The sequence below is a fragment of the Platichthys flesus genome, chromosome 2 (genome assembly GCF_949316205.1).
Source record: "Platichthys flesus chromosome 2, fPlaFle2.1, whole genome shotgun sequence".
NCBI lineage: Eukaryota > Metazoa > Chordata > Actinopteri > Pleuronectiformes > Pleuronectidae > Platichthys > Platichthys flesus.
Window position 1 is genome coordinate 29,338,252 of NC_084946.1, and position 19,501 is coordinate 29,357,752.

General features: G+C 44.7%; 3 protein-coding genes across 7 annotated transcripts in view; 2 read left to right on the plus strand and 1 right to left on the minus strand.

Annotated features, from left to right (window-relative positions):
* Positions 1 to 491: 491 nt before the first annotated feature.
* nicn1 (nicolin 1) lies at positions 492 to 5,316 on the plus strand. Its single transcript, XM_062410745.1, has 7 exons — positions 492 to 652; positions 2,003 to 2,152; positions 3,224 to 3,403; positions 3,835 to 3,948; positions 4,466 to 4,534; positions 4,715 to 4,819; positions 5,080 to 5,316. The coding sequence occupies exons 2-7, from the start codon at positions 2,006 to 2,008 to the stop codon at positions 5,119 to 5,121; spliced, it is 657 nt and encodes a 218-aa protein (XP_062266729.1). The 5' UTR covers positions 492 to 652; positions 2,003 to 2,005; the 3' UTR covers positions 5,122 to 5,316.
* A 375-nt stretch (positions 5,317 to 5,691) lies between these two features.
* Positions 5,692 to 13,910, plus strand: khk (ketohexokinase). 4 transcript variants are annotated; one of them, XM_062410423.1, is made up of 9 exons: positions 5,692 to 6,012; positions 6,476 to 6,592; positions 7,361 to 7,495; positions 7,657 to 7,791; positions 10,504 to 10,576; positions 10,862 to 11,008; positions 12,250 to 12,338; positions 12,850 to 13,007; positions 13,505 to 13,910. In XM_062410423.1, the coding sequence occupies exons 1-9, from the start codon at positions 5,915 to 5,917 to the stop codon at positions 13,627 to 13,629; spliced, it is 1,077 nt and encodes a 358-aa protein (XP_062266407.1). In that variant the 5' UTR covers positions 5,692 to 5,914; the 3' UTR covers positions 13,630 to 13,910. The 4 variants fall into 4 exon arrangements, with proteins under 4 accessions (XP_062266407.1, XP_062266422.1, XP_062266415.1 ...); XM_062410438.1 differs by lacking the exon at positions 7,657 to 7,791 and having other exon boundaries at positions 5,693 to 6,012; XM_062410431.1 differs by lacking the exon at positions 7,361 to 7,495 and having other exon boundaries at positions 5,701 to 6,012.
* An 816-nt stretch (positions 13,911 to 14,726) lies between these two features.
* pltp (phospholipid transfer protein) overlaps positions 14,727 to 19,501 on the minus strand; it is a 7,099-nt gene continuing 2,324 nt past the window's right edge. For both annotated transcript variants that reach the window (XM_062410355.1, XM_062410361.1), the window contains exons 3-15: positions 18,964 to 19,063; positions 18,758 to 18,886; positions 18,496 to 18,651; positions 18,241 to 18,304; positions 17,002 to 17,157; positions 16,748 to 16,924; positions 16,595 to 16,654; positions 16,257 to 16,421; positions 16,089 to 16,156; positions 15,884 to 15,926; positions 15,733 to 15,796; positions 15,534 to 15,610; positions 14,727 to 15,395 (exon numbers count right to left, since the gene is read on the minus strand). In XM_062410355.1, the coding sequence (XP_062266339.1) occupies positions 15,306 to 15,395; positions 15,534 to 15,610; positions 15,733 to 15,796; positions 15,884 to 15,926; positions 16,089 to 16,156; positions 16,257 to 16,421; positions 16,595 to 16,654; positions 16,748 to 16,924; positions 17,002 to 17,157; positions 18,241 to 18,304; positions 18,496 to 18,651; positions 18,758 to 18,886; positions 18,964 to 19,063 (1,349 nt within the window). In that variant the 3' untranslated portion in view covers positions 14,727 to 15,305. The remainder of the gene's footprint in view (positions 15,396 to 15,533; positions 15,611 to 15,732; positions 15,797 to 15,883; positions 15,927 to 16,088; positions 16,157 to 16,256; positions 16,422 to 16,594; positions 16,655 to 16,747; positions 16,925 to 17,001; positions 17,158 to 18,240; positions 18,305 to 18,495; positions 18,652 to 18,757; positions 18,887 to 18,963; positions 19,064 to 19,501) is intronic.

The window sequence follows — 19,501 nt, forward strand, 5'->3', positions numbered from 1 at the left end:
AATATTTGATAATATCATAGTTATATTATACATACATTTTATTGAATTATTATTATAATTACATTATCTTTTAAATAGGAGGGTTTTTCATTATTAGACAGATTCAACTAATTATAATTAACGAATGAAAAGTTCATCTAACGTTGTACAGTTGTGTTACTGTAGAATACACACAGGTTTGTTTCAGACGTTCTAATTTAATGTAAATGCTGAATATACAAAATACACTTCATTCGCATTAGAAAGTTTATTTCAGGAAAAACACGAGTTTTTATGAAGATGTGAATTATTTAGTGTTTTTATAGTAATCAGATTACACTTTAAACTCCCCCCCCCCCCCCCTGATTATATGAATCTGTTTTTATAATAAATTCATATTCATCAGTCTGTATTAATCTGTTACAGAATAAAGAATAAAGCAGAAGCTCTTCTTCACTGAGACAAACAGGAAGTTCTTAATTCACCCTCCGGAGCTGCAGGTGGCGCTGTCGAGTCCCCGCCCACAAGAGGCTGATGGCCCTTTAACACTCCCGATGTTGCCTAGGTAACATTAGCATTAGCATTAGCATGTGAGCATCTCCGGATTCCTCGGTCGCTGTCCTCCTGTTCTCCCGGACCTCCACCCACCGAGTCTCCTCCGTGACCCACTCAGGTCAGAGCCGGACCGACACTCGGTCCCTTCACCGGGTTATCCGGTTTTATTTCACCGATAACCGGAGACCTGCCCGTTAGCTGCACGGTTAGCTCTGAACGCTGACGTCACGGTAGAATCTGCTCCGTTATAAAAACTCAGGATTCAAACCCGTGGAATAAGAAAACATGTGTGTGCCTGTTGGACGCTTCCACGATGCTAACATGATGCTAACATGATGATAACATGATGCTAATATGATGCTAACACGATGATTACATGATGATAACATGATGATAACATGATGCCAACATGATGATAACATGATGCCAACATGATGATAACATGATGCTAACATGGTGATATACATGATGATAACATGATGCTAATATGATGCTAACATGATGCTAACATGATGATATACATGATGATAACATGATGCTAATATGATGATAACATGATGCTAGCATGATGCTAACATGATGATATACATGATGATAACATGATGCTAATATGATGATAACATGATGCCAACATGATGATATACATGATGCTAATATGATGATAACATGATGCTCATATGATGATAACATGATGCCAACATGATGATATACATGATGCTAATATGATGATAACATGATGCCAACATAATGATAACATGATGATAATATGATAATATGATGCCGACATGATAATAATATGATGCCAACATGATGATAACATGATGATAACATGATGATAACATGATGATAACATGATGCTAACATGATGCTAACATGATGATAACATGATGATAACATGATGATAACATGATGATAACATGATGCTAACATGATCATAACATGATAACAATGAGCTCAGTAAAACAACTATTTTAATGACTCCTCTGTTTCCTGTCTAATCCACTTTCATATGAACTGTACAACATGGTGACTATGATGATGTCATCAGCAATCAAAGCGTAGACTTACTGTAATTGAGCGTTGTGTTCATGGAACTGTGTCACACATTAGACTCCGGGGATCGGATCTAAAATCATAACGTTCTAAGTGAGACGTCTCGTGTCCCAGCACACGCTCAGAGAGACAAGGGAGACAGATCAGGATCCATCATATGACCCCTGACAGGACAGGTCCTTCTTGTTGTGTGATGACAGCTTCACTGCAGCACTGGGACATGTCCACCATCTGTGTTAGGATGAGTAAATCAAACACTTCTAAATGAACCTAGTTATGTCTGTCAAAGACTCCATGTATCACACTCAGTGTGAATCAGTAAGAAACAGAGAACCAACCCTGACACGTACAGTAGCACCTTGAAGAGCAGCTGTGTTCACTGAGTTGAATAGTGTGACTCCTGGTCTGTGTGCAGAAGATGAGCGGCAGCACCGAGGAGGTCCAGGCCGTGAGCTGCAGCATCAAACCACCGGTCTACCTGCAGATCGGAGACACCAGAACAGATGCAGCTCACTCTGGTATCTGTGTGGTGGACGTCTCCCTGCCGTTTGGAAAGCCTGTCAGTGTGAGTAGCGTGTTGTCAGCAGGTGTGTGTTCAGACTGTGTGTGAGGTGACACAAACACACAACTCACGTTCCCACGTGAACAGCAGAGATGTGTGACGGTAAATGTGTTTTTAAAAATGCAGTTCATGCTCAGTGGCAGCTAGCAGCTAGTTAGCAACACTAGCATTGTTAGCACAGCCATGGCATGCTGTGTGTAGCCCATAGACTGGACCCCCGAGTGAAGCCAGAACATCTCAATCCCCCCCTGGTGGCCGGCTGCAGTATAGGTCATAACCCCCTCCTCCATGTTCACTTCACACATTCACACACACACATTCAGACAGTGCATCTATAGGCAGCTCTTCTTCTACCAGGGGTTCAGTATCTTGCCCAAGGACCCTTCGTCATGCAGATGGGGAACACTGGGATTGAACTGCCGACCTTCTGGTTGGAGGACGACCCCTCTTCCGCTCATCCACAGCTTCCCCCGAGGACTTCATCCTCGACTCAGGACCTCATCAGAAATGAGTTGTTGCTGCAGCATTAATGTATAAAGTCTCTGGGACATAACCTTCAAATATCAAGCGACATCCCAGGCCTGAGAGACATTTCAAACATTTTTGGCTTTGACCTACATTTTGCACGAGTCTTAATTAACATCAGTTCTAATGCAGAGAGACTGACTCCTCATTAGTGGAAACTTCAAGCTTCAAAGACGTCGGCCTGCAGCCAGTTTATCCATGAAGGAATTATCTCCAGACTTTTCATGCTTTTCATGTGAAGACCGAGATTCAGCAAACTCACTGTTCCTCAAACAATAACTTCAAACTCAGTGTGGCCTGGAGGCCGCTCTCCTCTGGGCTCCACTTTGATTTATTGTGAAAGTCTTTATCTGTAAGCTCCAGCTCATCCAGCCGGTCAACAGAGATCCTCTTTATTTATCTCTTCATTTTGGAATGATGCTAAAAAGAGAATTATTTCCCTGATCATGTGATCAGATCATGTGATCAGGTCGTGTCTCTACGTCTGGACACGATACTGCTTGTACCATGTGTTTAATTTTCAATCCACGGTCACCTCCTGTCTTTCAGATTGAGGAAATCTCCTTTAAGAATTACTACACAGCCTCTGTGAGTGTGCGCCTGTTGAGGAGGGGCCCCGGGCAGGAGGCCCCGGCCAAGTGGTGCACGGCTCTGAGAGACCTGTCCCTAATGAGCAACCCCCACACCGAGGGGGGCTCCCAGGACTTCTATTCCATCCACAGGAGTCAGGTGGGCTGCAGCAGAACTCAGATGTTTCTTCTTCTGAAGTGTTTCAACATTCTTAACATCTGAATAACTCCACAGGGTTCCCGCGGGGTCTTAAAAAGTCTTAAATTGAACTTGTTAAAACCTGTAGGAACCCTGCTCCATTATTGAGTCTGTGTTCCGAGAACAGGTGAAGTTAATAGTTCAGTTAATTTTCAGATGAATAAAATTCATTAAATTAAGTGAAATTATCAAAGGTTTTGGTGAAATTTATGTATGTTGTAATAAAATTGAATTAGTTTAGTATTAGGACAGTAATCCTTTATAATTTAACTTAGTATGTCTTGATTTGTGGCTGTTAGTGAAACAGAAGCTGCATCGATGCTGCTTCACTTTCACTCCTTCCAGACGTCGTCTTACTTTATCCTTGTTTCATTTATCCTTCATCTGAGCAGATGATGAAGGAGCCTGATCATGTGGTGTCCGTGCGACTGATCCTGAGACAGCCGTCCTCCGCCTGGTTGACCTTCAGCCTTGAAGACATTAAGATATTCCCCCACACGGAGCCGGTCAGTTTTCTTTTCAGGTTTTTTTACATTAACAACAGTAAACAAACATTAATCACTGACTCCCTGAGGCAGAATAATTAATCTCATGATGTTTAAATGCCACGGAAAGAAAAGCTTCACTATAATATTCAGGAGTCTGTTTGATTTGTTGTGTAATTATGATTCTGGCTTCTGTTGTAATCTTATCACTTGAAACCAACTCCGTGATTCTTCAGTCAAAGACACGTCAGGTCCTACAGGACGTTTGATCATCTGTGTGGAAACATCTCTGTGCAGGAGCTCTGGAAATCAGGAAAATAGCCCTTTTGAATTATTGTGATGGATTCAAGTTCTTTAATTAATTTGTGTGAAAATCTTGCTGATGTGCTGATACGACCAGCAGATGGAGCCAAAGCAAAGACTTTTCAACTCCCACAGATATTCCATTTTAACAAACAACAGTTTGAAATCAGGGTAAGAGATGAAATGATTCCACAGTCCTTTCAGCTGTGGACTCATTTTCTGTTTGTCCCTCCAGGATCCAGAGAAGGAGGTTTCTGATTGGCTGTCTGACCTGACCCTGGTCGACCAACACCCCGACCTGGAGGTAGACATTTTGTTTGAGTCAGACGAGGTTAAAGTTGAGGGTTCTGGAGAAAAGAGTCGAGAGACTTAACATTTTATGACAAGTTCAACTTTTGTTCTCCCGCCTCCAGCACGGTGTCTTCCTCTGACCACAGCTGTCTTCCTGTGTGTCCTCCTGTCCATCTCCCTGTCTGTCTCTCAGGGCCTCCCCGACCCTCAGACCGTCTCGTCAAGCATCCAGCAGATGTGGGCGCTGACTGAGGTGATGCAGACCAATCAGACGACGGCGTGCATCGGACGATTCGATGTAAGATCATCACCTCGTCTGATGAGGAGCATTAACACAAAGATCTACATTAGCAGCGTTAGCTCGGTCGTTATCGTGTCCATCCCAGAAACGAGTGATTTATTATTTAAAGAGCAAAGTGTGTTACCTGTGCAGAACCTGATTGGTTCAGATTGACGGGGGTGGGGCTTCACTCTGACCTGTAGAGATGAGGATGGAGCTCCACGTGGTCTCATCACTGAACGTCTGAGTGTTCACAGCTTGTGTGTCTCTGTCTCCAGGTGGACGGATGCTACGACATCAACCTGCTGTCTCTCACGTGACGTCTTCCTCGAGCGCTCGCCTGCACAGGAAGTTCACTTCATGGAGAACAACAGTAAAAGAAGGAATAATGTTGAATACGTATAGAAACAACTGTGTAATGTACGACATCTTCAGAGAAGAACAAGTTTCATGTTGTAACTGATACAGACGTCTGCTTTGTTCTATACAGTTCAAATAAACAAGTACCACACAAAGAGTGTGTTAAACATCAGTCTTTTATTTTGTTTTATTTTCAGTGTGTGTATTAACTGCACCTACATCTTAACTGATGTCATTATTTATTGACCTGAAGAGTGTGTGAGGGACACAGCTGTCGTCCTGCACTGTGTTATATAGAGTAATCTGATTACTGCCACTGGCTGACATGTTTTTTTACATGTACAGAAGCTTTACTGAATCTGATTCGTGGTGAAAACATTGAGACTTCAATGTTCTTATGAAAGTAAACAAAGAAGAAAAGTTTAGTTTTCATTTGTAATTAAAGTCTGATTAATGTGTGTGTGTGCATGTACGAGTCCAGCTGTGTGTATTTTTGAGTCTGTGAGTCTGAGTTCGGAGTCCAGCTGTTTGTGTCTCTTAGTCTGGGAGTCAGTGTGTGTGTGTGTCTGTGTGTCTGTGAGTTCAGAGTCCAGCTGTTTGTGTCTCTTAGTCTGGGAGTCAGTGTGTGTGTGTGTGTCTGTGAGTTCAGAGTCCAGCTGTTTGTGTCTCTTAGCCTGTGAGTCAGTGTGTGTGTGTGTGTCTGTGAGTGAGTGTGAGTCCAGAGTCCAGCTGTGTGTGTGTGTGAGGCTCAACATGGAGAAACAGAAGAAGAAGATTCTTTGTGTTGGACTCGTTTGTCTCGACATCATCAATGTGGTGGACAAATACCCCGAAGAAGACACCGACAGCAGGTTAGCGAGCTAATGCTAACACACGCACTGATGCTAACACTACTACAGACACGCTACACACGCAGTGGTGTTCGATGTGTTGTTGCAGGTGTGCGTTGTTGATGTGTTGTCTTGTTGCGGTGTGTGTTGTTGATGTGTTGTGTTGTTGCAGGTGTGTGTTGTTGATGTGTTGTGTTGTTGCGGTGTCAGTTGTTGATGTGTTGTGTTGTTGCAGGTGTGTGTTGTTGATGCGTTTTGTTGTTGCGGTGTCAGTTGTTGATGTGTTGTGTTGTTGCAGGTGTGTGTTGTTGATGTGTTGTGTTGTTGCAGGGCTGTGATGTTGATGTGTTGTTGCGGTGTAAGTTGTTGATGTGTTGTGTTGTTGATGTGTTGTTGATGTGTTGTGTTGTTGCAGGGCTGTGTTGTTGATGTGTTGTTGCGGTGTAAGTTGTTGATGTGTTGTTGATGTGTTGTGTTGTTGCAGGTGTGTGTCGCAGCGCTGGCAGCGAGGCGGAAACGCTTCCAACACGTGCACAGTGCTGTCGCTGCTCGGAGCTTCCTGCAGCTTCCTGGGTTCAGTGGCGGCTGGAGGCGTGGCCAAGTGAGTGGCCTTCATCACGTGCTTCACTGTGTCCACACCTGGTTCCTCAGGTTAATACCATACAGTCTATGGTTAATACACGACACATAGACACATGAACATCCGGTGCAGTCACTCGCTCATGTTCATCAGGTCCATGGATCCTCTGCTTCTTCTCCTTTCTTCTCACAGGGTTCATTCACATTCAGACCAATTGGATTTCCATCACCTCTCCATGACTTCTCAATAACTTTAAATCAAATTTCCATGACCAAGCATTTTGTGGGATCTCAATGTTTACATGAAAAAGTGACAACATTTAGTATTTAAGCCAACAATGATAATTCCAAAGCAGACAGTAAACCTTGAATGACACAAATGAATGAGACAGTAGTTTGATTATTTATCTGTTGTAACCCATCACATGCACTTTTCCATTTGTAGCCGAGCATGTTTAAATCTACTCTTCCCTGTCATAGTGCGTTACCCCACCTGCTTCCCCACAGAACTTTTCAATTATTTTAAAAACATATCAATTAATTAAAACTCAGTGTAAATCAACCACTTGAAAATATAAATAAATCAAATTTCCATGACTTCTCCCAGACTTTTAGGATTTTAGGATTTTCCTGAGCGTAGGAACCCTGTCCTTGTTTCTTCTCCTCCTCATCTTCTCTTGTTTGGTTTGTGATGTCACGTCTCCTCCATGAAGAAGAATCATGTCGGTGTAAAGCTCGGTTGTAGTTTGACTTTGGAGGACTAGGAGAGTAAAGAGTTTCCTGTGTGTAGTTTTATTTTGGAGGATTTCCAGAACCTCCACATTGACGTGTCTCTGGTGCAGGAGCACGCTCAGTGTGTCCTCCCAGCCTCCGTGGTCATCAGCAGCCTGGCGACAGGAAGTCGCACCATCCTGCACATGAACAGGTTTGTCTGTAGCTAACGGCTTCTGTTTCAGGGTCATCCTCGGTGTCGTGGAGATGCTCCGCCCCTCTCCTGCTCCACCAATCAGAGCACTGCCACCTGTGCGTATGGGTGGTTTTACTTTGAAGGACAGAGCTCATGTGTTTCCTGTCTCTCTGGTTCAGTTTCATCATGGCTGATTTCGCGCTCCGTGCCGTCGATGTGTCGGCTGTGGTCTGGCAGGTCAAAGGTCAAACTCCGTGTGCGTGTTGTGTGGTTTGTCCGTCCACCGGATCTCGAACCGTTGTCCTCTCCGACATGTAAGACGTCCTGAGGAAGAGTGGGCGTCGCACAGCGTTCACTAAACACCTGTCACTCAGACTTTGATACCGTGACCACAGAGGGTGTGTCCACTCTGGATTCATCAGCTGATCAGGAGGGAAATATATTAAAAACCCATAAGTTTATAAGTTATGAATCAAACCTAACAGCTCGATGTATATGATCTGCAGAGACGTTACATCAGGATCCTGTTTAACAGACCTGAGGGAAACATCTGGGCTGGTTGTGTGTCTGTCAGCATCCTGTTGATGATGTCACTGGGTTTACGCTCACCTGATTGGTCCGGTCCAGCAGCGGTTACCATGGTGATTCACCTTGGCAGGAAGTGAACCAGCAAACAATTCACATAAGAATAATTAAATCTAAGTTTCATCTCAGAATAAAAGCGTGTGTGTGTGAGATCTACTTCCTGTTGACGGGTGAAGCATCTCACTTTGATCACTAAGAATAATAACAATAATAGAAGTAATCTGATTACATTTCAATTCATTGTCAGCCGCTGTTTGTTTTGACAAAACCTCTGAGGTGTTTAGTGAAGGTTGTCTGACACGACTGCAGGAAGCACCAAGTCCTGATCCTCAATCTGATCCTGAATCTGATCCTGAACCTGGTCTAATCACACGTGGTCCCTCGTCCTGATCCTGAATCTGGTCTAATCACACGTGGTCCCTCGACTCGTCCTGACCCTGAATCTGGTCTAATCACACGTGGTCCCTGGTCCTGATCCTGAATCTGGTCTAATCACACGTGGTCCCTGGTCCTGATCCTGAATCTGGTCTAATCACACGTGGTCCCTCGTCCTGATCCTGAATCTGGTCTAATCACACGTGGTCCCTGGTCCTGATCCTGAATCTGGTCTAATCACATGTGGTCCCTCGTCCTGATCCTGAATCTGGTCTAATCACACGTGGTCCCCCGTCCTGATCCTGAATCTGGTCTAATCACACGTGGTCCCTGGTCCTGATCCTGAATCTGGTCTAATCACACGTGGTCCCTCGTCCTGATCCTGAATCTGGTCTAATCACACGTGGTCCCTGGTCCTGATCCTGAATCTGGTCTAATCACACGTGGTCCCTCGACTCGTCCTGATCCTGAATCTGGTCTAATCACACGTGGTCCCTGGTCCTGATCCTGAATCTGGTCTAATCACACGTGGTCCCTCGACTCGTCCTGACCCTGAATCTGGTCTAATCACACGTGATCCCTCGTCCTGACCCTGAATCTGGTCTAATCACACGTGGTCCCTCGTCCTGACCCTGAATCTGGTCTAATCACACGTGGTCCCTCGACTCGTCCTGATCCTGAATCTGGTCTAATCACACGTGGTCCCTGGTCCTGATCCTGAATCTGGTCTAATCACACGTGGTCCCTCGACTCGTCCTGACCCTGAATCTGGTCTAATCACACGTGGTCCCTGGGCCTGATCCTGAATCTGGTCTAATCACACGTGATCCCTCGTCCTGACCCTGAATCTGGTCTAATCACACGTGGTCCCTCGTCCTGACCCTGAATCTGGTCTAATCACACGTGGTCCCTCGACTCGTCCTGACCCTGAATCTGGTCTAATCACACGTGGTCCCTCGTCCTGACCCTGAATCTGGTCTAATCACACGTGGTCCCTCGACTCGTCCTGATCCTGAATCTGGTCTAATCACACGTGGTCCCTGGTCCTGAACCCTAACCCTCGTCCCTCAGAGTCCGGCTCCATCAGAGCCAGCAGCCGGTAGAAAGCAGAGGAACAAACTGAAGTGACGTGATTTACAAGAACACATCAGTCATCTCTCATATTCACACCTGGTTAGCTTAGCTGCTTAGCTTAGCTTAGCATAAACACTGGAAGCATCAGCCTGGCCCTGTGTAGGTTTGGGTAAAAGAACCAAACTGATGTGTTATTTTCTATCTCTTCTGTTTCTATGCTAAGCTAAGCTAACTGACAGACTCTGAGTGACTGTTTATTTAAATCTGTCAACAGATTTTCAGTTTGGTAAAATAATCTGTTTATTATTCATCAGTTTGAGTCTCTGCTGTGGTGTTATTAGTCTTTATTATTATTTTTTTATGTTAAAACTTTACTGTTATTTACAGACTAAAGATTCACCTGTAAACACAACGAGACAGAGGGACAGTACCAACGATAACTAACTCTAACCAGCAGGAACCAGCTCATGATGAGTGGGTCACCATAACACACTTAACACACTTAACACACTTAACACTGTTAACACATTTCACACATTTCACAGACTCAACAGGCCACGTCAGCAGAAACAGGTTCTAAAACAAATAATCCACAATAATTTTTTTTAGAAAAACTCAATTCTTTATTTTCTGTGGGTTTAGGGGGATGATGATGATGATAACGTTGAATGTGATGAAGATGATGAAGATAATGAAGATGATGGCAATTACTCTGTATGAAGTGATTAATAAAACATCTAATTTGTTTTCATGTAATAGAAACTGACTTGATTTTATTTTCGAATCCATAAATAGAATCTAAAGTTCAGTTGGATGAATCGACTCCTCGGCTGATCAATCATTTATGATTCAGATCAGTGATGAACGATGTGATGGAAATTTACTTAATTATTTAATCAGGTTTAATTTAATATCTGAAACCTTTGGAATTAATGATTTGAACGATTTGGTTGTGTCTATTGAAAACAATCTATGATGTCACTTCCTGTCAGGAACCTCCCTGATGTCACAGCAGCAGATTTCTCCAAAGTGGACCTGGATCAGTTCCAGTGGATTCACTGGGAGGTGAGAAGGACAGGAAGAGGGAACTCACTTGAACCCACTGAAACCATGACCTCGACCAAATTAACAAGAACTATCTCAATCTGATTAATGATTAACTGATCAATTAACCTTCCACGCTGAGCAGGCTAGTCATGTTTTTGTTTAACCTGTCCATGAGGAAATATTTGTGTAAAACGTTTTTTAAAGTAACATTACTTTGAAAAATGTAAACATTTTCTGACTTTATTACAGAGAGAAATGTTCCAGTTGTATAATTCCGACTCTTGATTTATTTACCGGGGTCAGGGTCGAAATGCTGAGGAGCAGGTGAAGATGATGAAGAGGGTGGAGAAGCACAACAGCACGTTACCACAGCACCAGAGGATCACTGTGTCCGTAGAGATAGAGAAGACCAGAGAGCCGCTATACCAGCTGTTTCCTCTAGGGGACGTGGTGAGCTCCTATGTCCAACTCTAATGTCTTCCATATGATTCAAATAAAACGTTAACGAGTGTTGAACACGATGAAGATCAGGACTCAGGGCTCCACTCCGAGTCCTGGTCTTCATCATGTGTTGAACATGATGAAGATCAGGACTTGGGGCTCCACTCTGAGTCCTGGTCTTCATCGTGTGCTGAGCATGATGAAGATGATGAAGATCAGGACTCGGGGCTCCACTCCGAGCCCTGGTCTTCATCGTGTGTTGTACATGATGAAGATCAGGACTCAGGGTTCCACTCTGAGTCCTGATCTTCATCGTGTGCTGAGCATGATGAAGATCAGGACTCAGGGCTCCACTCCGAGTCCTGGTCTTCATCGTGTGTTGAACATGATGAAGATGATGAAGATCAGGACTCAGGGTTCCACTCTGAGTCCTGATCTTCATCGTGTGCTGAGCATGATGAAGATCAGGACTCAGGGCTCCACTCCGAGTCCTGGTCTTCATCGTGTGTTGAACATGATGAAGATGATGAAGATCAGGACTCGGGGCTCCACTCCGAGTCCTGGTCTTCATCATCTGTTGAACATGATGAAGATGATGAAGATCAGGACTCAGGGTTCCACTCTGAGTCCTGATCTTCATCGTGTGCTGAGCATGATGAAGATCAGGACTCAGGGCTCCACTCTGAGTCCTGATCTTCATCGTGTGCTGTACGTGATGAAGACCAGGACTCAGGGCTCCACTCCGAGTCCTGGTCTTCATCGTGTGTTGAACATGATGAAGATGATGAAGATCAGAACTCGGGGCTCCACTCCGAGTCCTGGTCTTCATCACGTGTTGAACATGATGAAGATGATGAAGATCAGGACTCAGGGCTCCACTCTGAGTCCTGATCTTCATCGTGTGCTGAACATGATGAAGATCAGGACTTGGGGTTCCACTCTGAGTCCTGGTCTTCATCGTGTGCTGAACATGATGAAGATCAGGACTTGGGGTTCCACTCTGAGTCCTGGTCTTCATCGTGTGTTGTACATGATGAAGATCAGGACTCAGGGTTCCACTCTGAGTCCTGATCTTCATCGTGTGCTGAACATGATGAAGATCAGGACTTGGGGTTCCACTCTGAGTCCTGGTCTTCATCGTGTGTTGTACATGATGAAGATCAGGACTTGGGGTTCCACTCTGAGTCCTGGTCTTCATCGTGTGTTGTACATGATGAAGATCAGGACTCAGGGTTCCACTCTGTCCTCAGGTGTTTGTCAGTAAAGACGTTGCTCATCACTTTGGCTTCGAGTCGGCGGAAGCTGCTGTGAGAGGATTCTACAGTCGAGTCAAACCAGGGTGAGTGCAGTGGACCTGTCTGTCTCTGACCTGTCTGTCTCTGACCTGTCTGTCTCTCTGACCTGTCTGTCCCTCTCTGACCAGTCTGTCTGTCTCTCTGACCTGTCTGTCTCTGACCTGTCTGTCTCACCTGTCTGTCTCTGACCTGTCTGTCTCTCTGACCTGTCTGTCTCTCACCTGTCTCTCTCACCTGTCTGTCCCTCTCTGACCTGTCTGTCTCTCTGACCTGTCTGTCTCACCTGTCTGTCTCTCACCTGTCTGTCTCTCTGACCTGTCTGTCCCTCTCTGACCAGTCTGTCTGTCTCTCACCTGTCTCTCTCTCTCTCTGACCTGTCTGTCTCTCACCTGTCTGTCTCTCTGACCTGTCTGTCTCTCACCTGTCTGTCTCACCTGTCTGTCCCTCTCTGACCTGTCTGTCTCTCTGACCTGTCTGTCTCACCTGTCTGCCCCTCTCTCACCTGTCTGTCTTTCTCTCTCACCTGTCTGTCTCTCTGACCTGTCTGTCCCTCAGGGCTGTCTTAGTCTGTGCCTGGGCAGAAAAAGGAGCAGCTGCTCTGGGTCCTGATGATGTCGTCCTTCACTCTGATTCGTTCCCTCCTGAAGCTCTGGTGGATACGCTCGGAGCTGGAGACACGTTCAACGCCGCCGTCATCTTCACGCTGTCCAGAGGTGGGACCATACAACTGTTCCCATCTGTCTCAGATCAGTGCTTATCAATCGTGATTGTTCTCAGCGTTATCATTATCCAACCTCTGACCTTCAGACTGATCCCTGATCAGGGTTATTTAGTTATTATATAACTATATGTTTGGTCTGTAGGGGGCAGTGTTCAGGACGCTCTGACCTTCAGACTGATCCCTGATCAGGGTTATTTAGTTTTTATTTAACTATATGTTTGTCTGTAGGGGGCAGTGTTCAGGACGCTCTGACCTTCAGACTGATCCCTGATCAGGGTTATTTAGTTATTATATAACTATATGTTTTGTCTGTAGGGGGCAGTGTTCAGGACGCTCTGACCTTCAGACTGATCCCTGATCAGGGTTATTTAGTTATTATATAACTATATGTTTTGTCTGTAGGGGGCAGTGTTCAGGACGCTCTGACCTTCAGACTGATCCCTGATCAGGGTTATTTAGTTATTATTTAACTATATGTTTTGTCTGTAGGGGGCAGTGTTCAGGACGCTCTGACCTTCGGCTGCAGAGTCGCTGGCAGGAAGTGTGGTTTCCATGGTTACGACGGCATCGGTGAACATTTCAAAGACGATGAAAATTTAAAAGCTTTAAACTAAATAAATAAACATGAGTTAATTAATCGGAACCAGTTGTTTACATAACTGATCTATAAGTTGATCATTAACAGAACTATTAGTTCATATTAGATATTAGTGATTTATTGATCATATTCATTGACATTTCCACTCATATTATTTTATATGAACCAATACCACGCTGCTGATTGAATGACAGTAATGTGTGAAATAACTGTTCGTCACTTGGTGGCGCTGTGACTCTAAATAATGTAAAATGATTGTGTTTCTTCTAACGAGAATAAAACTGGACAAACAGATGAGTTAACGTCTGAAGGGCGTCGCCTGTTGGTCGAGCTCAACCAAGACTTCTATCAAGATTTAACCAATCAGATGAGTCCCTACTACCAAGACTCCTGAAAACCAATCAGCTTCCAGAGCACTTATTCAACCAATCATAAATCAGAACGAGTATCCTCTGGCAAACAGATTCTCCTGGATCGTTTCTTCTGTTCTCTGGTTCCTTCACGTCTGAAGAGACTGTTCCCCTCTGTGGGGTTCCTCAGGGTTCTGTCTTAGGTCCCAAACAGTTTAAAATGGTCTGATTGGTTTAGTTTACACACTGACACACACATTCATCTATGAGCAGCGCCTTCTCACATATCACTCAGTCAGGGGCAGTTTGAGGTTCAGTATCTTCCTCAAGGACACTAAGGCACACAGATAGTAGATGTTTAAAAACAGAATGTTCCATCCGTGTTCTGGTTCAGGGTAATTCAACAAATTCATAAACTAAATACTTCATCCTGACAAGAGGTCGAATTGGGATTTTTCTTTTCACGGGAGCCAGATGTGGAAAATAAACTTTGAGAGATCGATTTTTTCTTCTGTGTTCAGAGCAATAAAGTTATTTTGGTTTTGATAAACGTTACAATTATTTAGACTTGACTTCAATCATGTTCCTATAATGTCATAAATATACTGAATATACATTTGATTGTTTGTTACATTAGTCGATTATCATAAATTGATTAATTTTACTGAAGTAAAACACACCACGTTGTTCTGTGGTGTTGAATTAAATACACTTTTTTTAAAGTTTTTCACATTAACGCTGGAAGGAGAGCATTGAAACACTCGGATTTTGATCATTTAATCAATTTGATAGTTTTTATACTTTGATGACATTTCAATATTTCAATAAAAAAACGTTTGCTCCATTTAACTCACCAGGTTATCATCTAATACAAGTGATGTGATGCCATGGTTACAGTTTATTAACAGGTTATTATCACAAAGGTTTTGTTAAAAGAACAAAGTTGTGTGATGATGTTTAACTCAAGTCCAGTGGAAACTCGTTAACTGGTTTAACAGTTCACTCAATACAACTCAATATCATTAACTACAGTATAAACCTAGTTGCACTGGTTACACTAACCTGACCCCCCTGCTGGTCGACATGTGTCATTCAGAAAAACAGCTCCTGTGGTTATTGATGGCCATGGTTACATCACAAGCCACAGTGGAAAGTTGAAAACACATTAATATACTGTGTGTCTGTGTGTGTGTGTGTGTGTGTGTGTGTGTGTGTGTGTGTGTGTGTGTGTGTGTGTGTGTGTGTGTGTGTGTGTGTGTGTGTGTGTGTGTGTGTGTGTGTGTGTGTGTGTGTGTGTGTGTGTGTGTGTGTGTGTGTGTGTGTGTGTGTGTGTGTGTGTGTGTTAGACGTCTGGTTCCGTCTCATTGCTTCCTGAGATCATTTCTCTCAGGCCTTTGCTGAAGTGAAGATTCGCTCCGATCACTATGAAGCCCTGAAAAACACAGTGATCACTTTATTAGGAACATCTGTTGCTGATCACTCATCTAATGGACCAATCACGTGGCAGCAGAGCCAGTGACACCTTCTGACTTTCTCAAGTATGATCATATGTTTATATTGTTGAACTTACATTGTGATATTCAACCACCTCCTCTATGAGATCCATCCCATCAGCCAGAGGAATCCGAACGCCTCGCTTCGTCCAGTCTGCGCACACACACACACACACACACACACACACACACACACACACACACACACACACACACCGTTAGTTTTAAAGTGTAACATTAGATTCATGGTCCCCAATTGAAGGATCAGTTTCTTACTGTTGATTAAAGGAACCACAGACATCTGTAGCATGGTCTTTAGAGGAGCCTGCAGGGGAATCAACTGACAGACAGACAGACGTATTTACTGTGTTGTTGTTGTTGTTAATAAATATATTAAGGAATAAATACATATTTGTATTAAACTTACAGCCAGAGACTCCAGAGCTGATTGATTAGAGAAGATTTTAAACCTGAAACATTAAATAATTTAACTGTTAAAACACACATCCTGTTTCAGAATAAATGCCTCAGCGTGTGTGTGTGTGTGTGTGTGTGTGTGTGTGTGTGTGTGTGTGTGTGTGTGTGTGTGTGTGTGTGTGTGTGTGTGTGTGTGTGTGTGTGTGTGTGTGTACCTGCGGAGGTCGGCGTGAACAGCCAGACGTTTTCCTTTTACAGAAACTTTGGCGTTAAACTTTGTTTCCTGTAGAAGCAGAAAACATAAATAAAAGACTTTACAACATAAAGAGTGTGTGTGAGTGTGTGAGTGTGTGTGTGTGAGTGTGTGTGTCTGTGTGTAGTACCATGGTCAGGCTGCTGAGCTGCACTGGAGGCTGACCTGGAGGCAGCACCATCACCTTCACGATAGCCGTCATGAGGACCGTGGCTCCTGACGTCTTGATGGTGGTTTTTGGAGGCGCGTTGACGGCGAGTTGAAGAGACATCGGAGCGTCCATCAGAGCCGGGTTCTACACGTGAGACAAACCTTAAAGAGGAGCGGTTCTACACAGAACCATCTACCAACAGAACGACACCTGCTCCACCTTCATATTAATCATTAATAAACAGCTGGAGTTTCCTCTGGAGACCATGAACTTCTCGTGGTCTCTGTTTGTTCTGGTCCTCTCCGGTGTTCACTCACCATCATCATGATGACTCCAAAGTAAGTGGTTCTCAACAACATCTCCAGATCTTTAGGCATCTGAAAGACAGACAAACATGAAGGTCACTGCCCTCTGGGAGACTAGAAGACCTGGTACGGGGACAGGGTTTAATGGACTGTGGTGTTTGTGACCTTCTCATTGATTATGTGCATCTGGAAGACTTCTGCTTTGTGGTAGGCGAACATTCCGCTGTCGAAGAAGAACTCAGAGAGAGCGAGGTAAACCATCCGGTCGTAGTCTCTGATGATCGGCTCCACGGCGGTGTTCACCAAAGTGTCGTTCGGATCACGCAGCTCGAAGAACATCCCCTGAAGACACATGTCCATGTTCACGTCCCACGGTCATTGAAGCACACAATATGAGGAAAGACAAGTCCACGTCTCACCCTGAAGTTCATGTCCAGGCTCCTGGATGTCACCAAGGGATCATCGATCAGAGAATAATCGATTCCAATAAACCAATCGACCTCCGTCTTCACCGGGATCGTCTCCAGCATCGAGTTAACATGAACCAGAGCAGCATGATCCAGAGCAGGACAGATCTGAGAGACAGACGGGTGAGAGAGAGACAGGTCAGAGAGAGAGACAGGTGAGAGAGACAGGTCGTCTCCAGCATCGAGTTAACATGAACCAGAGCAGCATGATCCAGAGCAGGACAGATCTGAGAGACAGACGGGTGAGAGAGAGACAGGTCAGAGAGAGAGACAGGTGAGAGAGACAGGTCGTCTCCAGCATTGAGTTAACGTGAACCAGAGCAGCATGATCCAGAGCAGGACAGATCTGAGAGACAGACGGGTGAGAGAGAGACAGGTCAGAGAGAGAGACAGGTGAGAGAGACAGGTCGTCTCCAGCATCGAGTTAACATGAACCAGAGCAGCATGATCCAGAGCAGGACAGATCTGAGAGACAGACGGGTGAGAGACCGACAGGTCAGAGAGGGACAGGTGAGAGAGAGACAGACAGATCAGAGAGAGACAGACAGATCTGAGAGACAGACGGGTGAGAGAGAGACAGGTCAGAGAGGGACAGGTGAGAGAGAGACAGACAGATCAGAGAGAGACAGACAGGTCAGAGAGAGACAGGTGAGAGAGGGACAGGTGAGAGAGACGGACAGGTCAGAGAGGGACAGGTGAGAGAGAGACAGACAGGTGAGACTGAGAGAGACAAGTCAGAGAGGGACAGGTGAGAGAGCGACAGACAGGTCAGAGAGAGACAGGTGAGAGAGAGACAGACAGGTGAGACTGAGAGAGACAAGTCAGAGAGGGACAGGTGAGCAAGAGAGACAGATCAGAGAGACAGACAGGTGAGAGAGAGACAGGTCAGAGAGACAGACAGGTCAGACTGGTGAGAGAGAAACAGGTTAGAGAGAGACAGGTTAGAGAGACAGACAGGTCAGACTGGTGAGAGAGAGACAGGTTAGAGAGACAGACAGGTCAGACTGGTGAGAGAGAGACAGGTAAGAGAGACAGACAGGTGAGAGAGACAGACGGGTGAGTAAGACAGACAGGTAAGAGAGACAGACAGGTCAGACTGGTGAGAGAGAGACAGGTGAGAGAGACAGACAGGTGAGAGAGACAGACGGGTGAGTAAGACAGACAGGTAAGAGAGACAGACAGGTAACAGACCTTTTGATTGAGGATGAAGCGCATGCCTGTCGTCAGAAAACTTGCCAGGAAGTCATAAACTTTCCTGAAAACAGAAAGACAACAGACAGGTTTCTGATTGGTCCACTGGCCGGTCACGTGACTGAATGCTCAGACAGACCAGGTGCCAACATCTGGATCAGTGGACGTCTCAAAGTGATCAGCCTCTGTCTCGTGTGTCCCTCCGTCGGTCCTGTAAACATATGATAACAGATTCATAACCAGGTGGAGTGTTACCCCAGTGTTCCGCTGAACTTGGCTTTCATTTTGGAGATCCTGGCGTCGCAGGTGATGTTGTTGATCTTCAGTCGTCCTTCATCGTCTCGGATCAGATTCAGAGCCGTGTTGATGTTCACGCCCTCGGCCGAAGCGTTGATGTTTCCTGTGTCGTAGCTGAGACACGCTGTTAGTGAGCAGTACTGTGTTGCCTCATGGATCATAGTGTTGTGTACATCTGTAACCACACAATCTAAACTCAGGGTTGTGTTGGAGAACTCACAAGAACCAGTACAGGATCCGTCGGTGGAAACTCAATGTGATGGACGAGTTCTGAACATCGAACATCAAACCAACTTCAGGGATGAATCGTAGATCCGCATGAGTCAGATTCAACTCCGTGATCTTCACACTGACGACACACAAACAGTGTTAATGAATCGTTGTATCAAACAACACATCTGGTGGTGCAGGGCTCCAGGCTCTTACTCCGTGATGGTGTACTGGAACCGCCCCTCTTTGCCACTCATCTCCGGCATACTGATGTTACTGATCTCCTCTTCAACAAACCTCTGAGTCTCAAACTTCACTGAAAACACACAACACAGAGAGACACAAAGAGGTGTCGGTCAAATGGAACGTAACACAAAGCCGCTGAGGCTCCAGGTCGGTTGGGTCTGCTCATGAAAAGGAATAAATGTGCTTCTGCTCTTTAACACACAACTGCTTCATTTACTGTGGCTCCTACCTGGTCTAGTGCTTAGTGCCCCCTAGTGTCGAAAGATATCAATGCAAAAAATAACACATAATAATTATTGTATTGTATCAAACTAATGAAATATGTCCTACACACTGTGATTACTGATCTGAAATCAATAACTATCAATAAAACGGATCAGACACTTCATACACACCAAACGTTACTGATGACTGACTATAGTAATTTATATATATATTATTATTACTATTAATAATAATCATAGAACTTCACTTCAGTGATGTTTGGTTAAACAAGACGAGTAGTTGT